Here is a 10,399-nt window from a genome sequence, read left to right as displayed (position 1 = left end):
GGGCCTTCCCTGCTTCAAAGTGCACCTTTCCTCTCTCACCCATCACAGATTCTCTCCTGCATTCAGGGTCTGAAGGATTTCTTCCAGTTGTACACCATATCCGCATGGCCAGTGCGTGATACAGAGCCCAGGTGGAACAGCTGCCTGGAAAACAGAATAAACTATCAAATTTAGTTCTATTAGTATGCACTTTTGTCTCAAGTGATGCATGGTCATATTTTTAAAATCCCAATTAGTTGGGTGTAAGAGACGTATCCATTCTACAATACAGGGTCATCCCTTTGCCTGGGATTCCTTTCCAGGTTTTGTCTTTGCAAATTAAGAAAAGCTAATTAATAGGCTAATAACATCATGAGTGAGCAGTACTAACATACTAAAAGAGCTATTCCCATAGATTACAGCACTGATTACATCAAATCCTTTCTTTAACACACATTTGATCTATGGATAATGCCTAAAATTCTAATTCTTGAGACTGCATTGGTAACACAGAAAATCACACACTATGTCAAACCATTACTAATATTATTTATAACATCGCAAGTTACAAAGCAATTCCACTAGGAAAGAAACACACAACACAGTTACTATAAAGGCTGGATGCTATTTTCTGCCTTGAGATGAGACCAACAACGTATTCTGGTGGTGTTAGTAACAACCGCACAAGATTAGAAGTGTCTAGTGTCATATGAGTATCCTCAGTGAAAATCCATTGAATGATTTGCTTAGAAGCTTCAGATCGTATCCCATAGTCAGTCACAGTCTTACCAGCCTGCTGTAACAATTTCCAATGATGCACTTCCCACCGAGCAGCTCCCTGCTGATCGTCTATCAGCGGGCAAGCGAGCTGAAACACAGCTTGACACGGTCCCTCCAATATCATGTCTCTAATGACTCCAGACCAACGCAAAGGTGGAGGATCGCTACGTGTGGGGGGGAATCGCATAGACAGGGGCTGTAAAGACATCGGTGAAACGTTCGAAGAGACTGATGCCTCCTTCGTACGCAGTTCTAAGTCCTGCAGCTCCTCAGTTAATGTTTTATTATGTTCCTCCAACACTTTCTCATTCCCACCATTATCCGAGTCGCTTTCACTCTCAGGAGCTTCTTGCTGCTCTGCACACCCCTCAGCCCCCCCCCACCGCGCCTTCCTCACCAGCCAAAACCGGATCTGCCAGAGACGTTGAAGAGGTCGAGGACGGGGGATTATTCGGGGCTTCTGCGGCAGCCCTGACTTGTGAGGCTGATGAGCAAACGGAGTACAAAACTCCTGGTAACAGGGAGTCAAGTTCTGACCTTGACTGAGCACTAGGTCCGGATAGAGCTTGTACCACAGCAGCAGCAATCTGCCGCTCGGCTTGCATATTCTTCAATGTATTTATTTTGTATTCCTTATTTTTGGAGATAACAAAGTCCCACATATGGTCGACTATTTCTCGACATTCGGCTACAGTGAACATCAGTGCCACCTCCTGAAGATGTCCATTCATATGAGCCCATTTTACCAGCTCGGATATGCATTTAGGAGATACCTGCTCCCCTCTCTTAGAGAGAATACATTTGAGCAGTTCCTCCACAGCTTCCCACAACATCGTGGCTTGCAGAGAACGGGATGGTACCCCGATGAGAGGTGAGTGCCAACCCCCCCCCCAGTTCTTTATTGCCCCCGCACCGCGCTGTTAGAGAGGGGAGGTTCTTTGTTCCTTCTCTCCCTGGGTTTGTTCCCGCTGTCACCGAGTGAGCTCTAGAGAGAACTCCGTGACACAAACTCATTGCAAAGTCTATGCTAGAAGAAGCGTCACCTCAGTGTATCCCAGACAAAGAACAGCGTTGAGATTTTAATTGGTTTTGGTTTTTTGTTTTACTGAGGGTGGGTTGTTTTTTGTTGTTTTTTTAGGGTTTTTTTGGGTTTTTTTTGTCTTTTTTTTGGGGGGGGGGTAGGGGGGTGCGAGGGGAAGGGAGAGGGAGGGGACAGTTGTTTGGTTGTTTTTCATATACAATAAAGCTATGCAGTTCCGCTGTCAGTCGCCTCAGAGAGTTCCCGAAGGAGCTCAACCACATTCTGCTCAACATCGAGTTGTTCCATTGAGTGGAACAATGGTAGTCTTGCAGATGGAGCAATGCAGGAATTCTGACAGGATCTCCAGGTGTATCCAGTTCATCATCTGAAAGCTCCGCAACCAAATTGGAAGGGACCAGTCCTCTTGTGCCATCTGTCAGCTCTCCCTGAAACCAGCCATTCTCACCCACATCTCCAAAGACATTACGCATTGTCCGGCAGTCAGAGGAAGCTCGTTTTCTGGGTCCTCATTAGGACCCTCAACAGGAATGTAGCTGTGTCGAGCTAAGAATCTTCAAACTGCTGGTGATACCTGTCCTGGAGAATGCAGGATGAAGGACAAAAGCTCTGCTCTCACATTCAGGGTCATCCTCTGACAGAAGGCAGCACTCAGGACTGTTCCCAAGGATCTCTTTCATGGCTTTGAGTTCAAGCTCCAGGTCTTCCAGATGACCTTGAAGACTTCGGACCTCTTCAATGGCAGAATGGAATGGACTGGAGCTATTACGGAGACTCTTGTTTGACTGGGTCAGAGTCTGTCTCGTTGCCTTCCCCAGCTCCATCTGCTGCTTCTGCTGCTCTCTTTTCCCTCTTGCGTGCTCTGTGAGAATGAGTTTCAGAAAGCACTACTCACTGACAGGAAATAAGGGGAAACTTGAAAGACTTTGCAACCTAAGTCCTGGCAGTGTACTGCCAGCGGCTGATTTGGCCGTCCAGGATCCTGGCACCACAAATGCTTCATTGCCAAATGCAGCAATAAGGTGTTCTGGGGAAAGGCCAACTCACAGGTAGTTTTTGAGCACCCATATCACAACACCAACGGCCAGCACCAGCGCAGGCAGCAGCATCGCTGAGACCGTCACCGGAATGCGGCGCTTCCGCACAGATGTGTGAGCAGCAGCCTCTGTGCTTTTGCCTGTGTTCATCCCTGGAAGAAATGAGACAATGTCCCACGTTACCTTCAGCTGCGCTACAGATAATCTCTCAGTGTGCTTCATGGACCCAAGAGGTCATTTTGTCAGTGGGTGCCTCCGTCTCTGGTGCCGAAGCACCGGAGGACAAGAAGGATTGCTTCCACCTCTCGTTGGGTACGAAGAGGCTGCACAGGCACTACCCGTGTCCTCCTCTGGGCCGAGAGCTGGGGCTGTACTCTGGGGTCTGGGCTTGGTCTGTGGGGAGAGCTACAGAGCAGAATCCCTCATGCTTTTCCCGGCATGCGTGTCCTGAGCTCTCCTGTGGGACGCCCCCCAGGCTGAAGGTCAGGCTTCAGCCAGCACAGGGCACAGCCAGAGCCAGCCCAGGGGAGAAACACTCCTGCTTCTTTTACATGTGCTCTATGCTCACACGCTCAGGTCTGGCTGCTGACCTGGTGTGCAAGAGCTGGCAGCAAGAGCCTGCAGGCACGCAGTGACTCTGGTTTGTGACACCGTATGATCATGGGACAGAAATTACCTGGCATGCTGGTTGGTGCTGCCTGCATTCCTCTGTCCGGGATGGGCAGTGTGGGATATCCACCTTCCTGGAGTGCATCCGGGACCGGCAGTGTGGGATATCCACCTTCCTGGAGTGCATCCCGCTCACTTTGTTGGTCCGTTCCTTTAGAAAGAAAGCAGGGCAGTAGGAGTGGGATGTCACGTGCCCTCATCAAAAACTGAGCTTCTCCAATCCCGAGCTCAGGTAAAGTCCAGGCCCCCCACCCCCAAGTACACTGTGAGCCCCTCTGTTCCCCAAAGGCATTTGGGCCCTCCCAGCTATTGGACAATGCTGACTCCCTCACACCTCTTGAGGAATCAGCTCCTGTGCAAGGCCCTCACATTCTGTGCTGTCACCAGCCCATCACAGCCAGGTAGCTGCAGGCTGAAATCCAAGCTCTAACACACAGTCCAAGCCTTCAGAATTAGCATCTCCACCTCATTTCCAGCATTAGCAAAGGCAGCCAACCCTACTCGGGATGCTTCTCCTGCCTTGAACTTGCTCAGCCCTCACGGAGGGCTTTGGATGAACAGAAGCACAGCGCTTGCCACTTGCTGCCATCTGGGTGCCAACGACTGCACAAAGCAGCTCTGACAAGTAATGGTTGTGCTGGGGGAGCAGCTGCCTCTGGGTCTTGGCTGGATGCAGACCATCTGGCAGCAGACCAGCTCTGGTGCTTGACAGCACCTGCAAGGTGATACATGGAACACGGCTGCAGCACGGCTCTGACCCATTCCTTCCTGCTGTGCAGGCTACAGCCTGCCCACACCTGCATATCACACCTCAGCTTCCCAGGTCCCACAGTGAACAGACTGAAGTATACCCACCACGCTCTGCCTTCTCCATTTCCTTCAGCAGTCGCTTCAGGAGACGGGATGAGCCCTGAGAGTATTTTCCTCGTTTGTATTCATCCTCTTCTCTTTCCGGACCTTAACAGAATGTATGAAGTTAAATATCATGTGCATGAAGTTTTGAAGATCAGCGGCGAGTCAGCCAAGTCAGTGAAGACAGAGTACTCACTGCTGGGATTCCAGCTGGGCTCCAGCACAGGAGGAAACCGATGACCGGGCAGGGCCCACACTGGGGGCACTTCTGCAACCAAAGACCCATGAAAAGTTTCAGTCACACACTACAGCATCAACTGAGTAGCAGAGCGTACAGGGGACTGTGCCATGAAATGGCACTGAAACGGGCAGCAAAAGCTCTCTAAAGAATTTCAAAGCTATGACGTACCTGCGCGATCCGACAGAGTTTCAGTTCCAGATCTCAGAGAGGAAGCTGGATCAACTCCTCTAGTCAAATCTGCAAATGAACACAGGACAAAGCAACTGCTACTGAGCATCCCTTCAGCCACAAGGTCGCAGGATGCAATTAAAGCCAGGGATTCCTTCACAACACTATTCTCTCCCTTCCGCACAGGGAAACAAGGGGCCTGGGAGAGCAGGAAGGATGCAGATAAGGAGTGAGACCTCACGGAAGTCATCAGGCAAGGAGGAGAATAGATGTTGTAAATACCAGAAGAGGAGTTGCATCCCCCTGATAAGAACAAGAGGGGGTCTGCATGCTAAACAACTATTGAATATGTATCAGAATTCCGAGAAATCATTGACTATGTATGAGATGTACCTATATCTGTGTCACGATTTTACAAGTCCATGTGCAAGTTTGGTGGAGCTATCCCCCTTGCACCCAGCACTGGAATAAACATACCTGCTTTATAACCCATCTATGTGTTATAGAGTTTGATTCCACAAGTCACTTACACCCCATATTTTCCCTAACAGCCACACTGGGTTATCTGGATTCGTTACATTTATCCATTGTTGCTGGCAGATGTTTCTCTCTCTCTCTCTGTCTTTAATCCCCACACAGCCCATCTTCCCAACTGTGGGTTTCGGTTAGGAGGTATGCACCCATAGGGTCCATGCCCTACTTGTAGATATTTATCCTGCCCAGCTCCAGGTGCCCAATTTGAGGCAATAGTTGCACATCCCTAATAGGCACAGTAATATGAGCCTGGGTGGTTACAGTATCCCCTCCCTAGGTTTGAGCTTAGGCAAAAATAGTAACCCTTTTGGTTTAGACTGGGCTGTATAGGTACCAGGTCACACAGGGATGTAAGGAAGCTTGGTGTGGGTGGCGTTGTGCTGCTATACAAAATGTGATCACTGTGAGAATCCCCAAGTACCAATGCATACCCCTAAGGCCCATCTTTCCCCACAATTCACTCCTCTGCCTCACTCGTCAACTGGGTTGCAACCAGCTACGAGGGGTTTTTTTAGTTCTTCTCAGCAGCAGTAGTGTTCTTCAGGGGAAGCCTTTACCTGGAATACCCATTGGGCTTGTCGCATTGTGAGTTTCAGGTCGTCACTCCCGGGAGCTACCTCCCACTTCTCGTCACCGATGGGTCCTTTAACACGGCTGGCATGAGTCCATCCTCTCTCTGCGGTTCGAATAGCTGTTTCTGCAGTAAATAAAACAACATAGGGACCTTCCCCTTGTGGTGTTAGTGTAGCTTCTTTCCAAGTTTTTATTAGGACCCCATCCCCCGGCTGTATCCTATGGATTGCTATCTCCAATGGGGACTGCTGTGCAATCAGATCCTTCTTGTAGTTCCTTGCACCCACTCATTAATTGTATAAGATTTTAATTGATCATCTTGTAAATGGGGGTGACCAAGAGGTATTTCAAGATTATAGGGCATACCATACAGCATTTCAAAAGGTGAAATTCCCAGATCAGTTCTGGGCTTCACACATATATTTAACAGAGCTAACAGCAAGCATTTTATCCAAGATGTCTTAGTTCCTATCATTAATTTTCTAAGTTGTTTTTTAATTTCCCCATTCATTCGTTCTACTTTACCAGAGCTCTGAGGGTGCCAAGGAGTATGATATTCCCATTTAATCCTTAGAATTTTCATTGTGTCACGTGTAACCTTTGACACAAAATGAGCTCCCCTGTCAGAATCTATTGCTTCTCTAATTCCATATCGAGGAATTATATTTTCTAATAGTACCTTCACTACTGTTTGTGCTGTAGCCCTTGCCGTAGGGAATGCCTCAACATAGTTTGTAAGATGGTCTACAATCACTAATAAATATTTATATCTCCCAGTTTTAGGGAGTTCAGTAAAGTCCAACTGGATCCTTGCGAAGGGTCGATAAGCCAATTCTCGCCCTCCTGGGATTCTTTTTCTCATATTCTTTGCATTCACCCTCCAGCAAGTCATATGTCCATTAACAATCCCCTTTGCTATGTTATATAGCCCTGTACACATAGAATTATTGGCAAACTGATCCACTAAGGCCTGAGTACCCCAATGTAACGTGGAACCTCCGTAACACCCTCATAGCTACTGATTTTGGGGTTTCCCTTCGTAACACGGCGCCTGGTGGCCGCTGTGCTCGGGAGAATAAAAGCAGCTCGGACCGCCCCGCCCGCACGGGACCCAAGCCGCCCGGCGACCCATCAGGACGGCCTGGACCCGGAAGCGGACCGGACCGGCGGCGGACCGGCGCCGCGGGGAGAGTGCGGGTAAAGGAGAGAGGAGAAGGTCGGGTCTGTGCTCCCGGCCCCCTGGCAGACGGGGCCGTGGGTTCAGGTGGAGTTATGTAGGGCGGTGGTGACACTGGGACTTCTAAATCCCTTCTCCTCCCGCCCTCCTTTTTCTTTTAGGTGATATAAATGCCTCCTCGGCTCTGAGGCTATCCAGAGGTGGGCAGACTCACTTTCCTCTGAACTAAAAGACTCCTTAGCATTTACACAGAGGATAAGGGCCTGACATACCCAGTCCTTAGAGGAGCCAAAAAGGGGCCAACATACACTCTCCCCTTTTATGGCCTTATTGCCCCATACTTCTACACAATAATGAATCATTTTAACTTTACTTTTTCCCCGCCTAGAAGGGGAATCATTCCAATTCTTAATCATGAGTCCCAATGGACTGTCTGGGGAATACAGGGTATACCTATAACCTCACCACTAGTTCCCCCACCCATGGGACCAGAAGGCTTACTCTTCTTCTGTCCCATCTTCCTGCAGCACCTTCACACACACACACACACACACACACGCACATACATACGCACGCACACACACACACATGCACATGCACACACGCGCACACACACACGCACATATGCACACACACACACGCACACACACACACACACACTCACACACACACACACACACACACACACACACACTCACACGCACATACATACGCACGCACACACACGCTTCCCCCTTTTCGTGGCCCGGTCCCTCGCGGGATGTGGGAACCGCACTACCGACGGGTCCGCACTCGCTTCGCCCGCAATTGGACGTCTCAGTCGTTGTGCCCCGGGGAACCCAACCCAACCGAACGGCTTCACCGGCCTATACTTACCCACCCCGTGGGTCTTCGTTCGGCCTTCGTGCACAAAGATTACTAGGGGTTAACCGGTTTGCTTGTGCCCTTATTTTAGGTTCGTCGCTGAAGGGTTTGAGGAGCAGTTTCCCCGTCGCCAGGTGCCTTCGTTCCCCGTCCCGAGCTCGTCCAATCCGGAGCCGGGGGGGGCGGAGCGGCGTAACCAGGAGCGGGGAGGGCAGGAGCCGCGAAAAAAAAAGCGAGAAAGCGGGAGCCGAGGGGCGGTTACAAAACCCGGCAGCCCGCTCGACCCCGGTCCCGCACAGCCCCCACCCCCAGCAACATCCCCCCAAACATTGACAAACTGTGACACCCCACACAATGAACAAACGTTTACAAACTGTGACACCCCACACAATGAACAAACGTTTACAAACTTCTTACAATGGGACCCCAAAGGGGCCCATCAGCCCCCGCCGGGCCCCCCCGTGCCCCCATGAGGTGCCCCCCACCCAACGCTCCCCCGGTGCCAGCCCCACCCCACAGCAGCACCACCGACCCCACACGGCAGCAGCCCCAGACGCCGCCGCCCCACAGGGCAGACGAGGAGGGTCCAATGGGGGGCGATAAAGGGGGGGTCGGGGGATAAAGGAGGTGGGGGACAGGGCTGGGGGGGGAATGGAGCACGGACGGCAACGGGAACACGGCCCTATAGGGGAGCATGGACGGCTATGGAAGCATGGCCCTATAAGAAATCACAGCCCTATATGGGATCAGGGCCCTATATGGGATCAGGGCCCTATAGAGGAGCACGGCCCCATAAGGGAGCATGGCCCTATAGGGGAGCACGGCCCTATAAGGGAGCACAGCCCTATATGGGATCAGGGCCCTATGAGGGATCACGGCCCTATATGGGAGCCGTGGTGCGACTCCATGGGGCTGCCGGCCCTGCTGAGGGCTCTGCTGCGGGAACGGAACCATAGGACCGGACCGAACGGAACGGACCAAACTGGGACAGGACAGAACGGAACGGACCGAGCCGGGACGGGACAGAACCGAGCGGACCAAACCGGGACGGCAGGTATGGGAATGGGGGGGGGGGGGGGGCAACGGCAGGGGGGGGCAATGTGACCGGGGGGTCACCTGGGGTCAGTGTCACTGGGGTCGCCATCATGGGGGTGTCACCGTATTGGGGGGGGTCACCTGGGGTCACCATTACTGGGGTCACTGTCATGGGGGGGGGGGGGGTCGCCATAATGGGGGGGTCAACATAATGGGGGTCAACTGGGGTCATTGCCACTGGGGTCACCATATTGGGGGGGGTGTCCCCATCCCTGGTCGCCATTTGCCATGTTCCACCATGTCTGTGTGTGTCCCCAGGTGTGTCGGTGTCACCACGGCTCAGCACAGCATCAGCAGGACCTCCCTTATCAGCAGGACCCCCCCCATGCCCCCATCCCCCCTTATCACCATGTCCCCCCCTATCACCACCAAGGCCCTCCTTCTCACTATCACGACCCACTATCGCACCACCACAGCGCCCCCTGTCGGCCCGCCCCCCCTTATCAGCCCGCCCCCCGGAGTCCCGCGCGGTGTGGAGCAGCCACGCTCTGAAGGACGCGCGTGGCCGCGTGCTGTGCCCCATCCTGCGGCGCTACGTGTGTCCGCAGTGCGGCGCCACGCGGGACAACGCGCACACCAGGAGGTTCTGCCCGCTCACCCCGGCGTCATATCGCTCTGTGTATGCACCGAGAGCACGGGGACACGGGGACGGCGGTGACTGATAGCAGGTAATGGGGTATTAGGTTATAGGGGCTATTAGGTGATGGGGTTGTGGGTTATGGAGTTATGGGGTTATTTATGGGGTTATTTATGGGGTTATAGGGGTATGGGGTTATTGGGGTTTGGGGTTGTGGGGTTATGGGGGTTATAAGGGGTTATGGGCTATAGGGGTTATGGAGTTGGCCCCCACATATTGTACTGTGTGTGTCGGGGCAGTTGTGGTGGTGATGATGTTAATTAAGGCCGTAATTACTAATTACTATTACTAATAATGCACTCTGTGTCATCCCCAGGCTGTGCTGAGCGCAATGTGGGACAGAAGGCAGCAGCTGGGCACCAACTGTGCACCATCATTAGTGCACTATCACTTGTGCACCATCATTTGTACACCATCAGCTTTGCACCACCGCTCGTGCACCATCATCTTTACACCATCACTTTACACCATCAGTTGTGCATCATCACTTGTTCACCATACCTTTGCACCATCACTTTGCACCACTACTTTGTACCATCATTTGTACAACATCACTTGTGCACCACCACTTTGCACCATCACTTGTGCACCATCAGCTTTACACCCCCACTTTACACCCCCACTCTGCACCAGGAGCAGAGCTCAGCAGCTGTTCCCTGTTGTGTTGTTGTGTTATTGTGTAGTTGTGTTGTTCCAGCTCTGCTCACACTCGTGTGTTTATTGCACCATTATGGGCTTTTTTCCCCCAATAAAG

The 10,399-nt window shown here is 51.8% G+C and overlaps 1 protein-coding gene across 1 annotated transcript; it reads right to left on the bottom strand.

Annotated features, from left to right (window-relative positions):
- Positions 1 to 1,895: 1,895 nt before the first annotated feature.
- LOC146752729 (uncharacterized) lies at positions 1,896 to 8,581 on the bottom strand. The gene is made up of 8 exons (XM_085531445.1): positions 7,926 to 8,581; positions 5,857 to 5,996; positions 4,766 to 4,834; positions 4,553 to 4,624; positions 4,360 to 4,461; positions 3,512 to 3,655; positions 2,846 to 2,987; positions 1,896 to 2,660 (listed from the first exon to the last, which is right to left on the bottom strand). The coding sequence occupies exons 2-8, from the start codon at positions 5,867 to 5,869 to the stop codon at positions 2,564 to 2,566; spliced, it is 639 nt and encodes a 212-aa protein (XP_085387571.1). The 5' UTR covers positions 5,870 to 5,996; positions 7,926 to 8,581; the 3' UTR covers positions 1,896 to 2,563.
- Between the last annotated feature and the right edge of the window lie 1,818 nt (positions 8,582 to 10,399).

The sequence above is a fragment of the Coturnix japonica genome, unplaced genomic scaffold (genome assembly GCF_054131305.1).
Source record: "Coturnix japonica strain WE unplaced genomic scaffold, WE-NBRP24 Scf042, whole genome shotgun sequence".
Classification (NCBI taxonomy): Eukaryota; Metazoa; Chordata; class Aves; order Galliformes; family Phasianidae; genus Coturnix; species Coturnix japonica.
The sequence above is the reverse complement of the archived record's forward strand: the minus strand, read 5'-3'. Positions and strand labels throughout refer to the sequence as shown.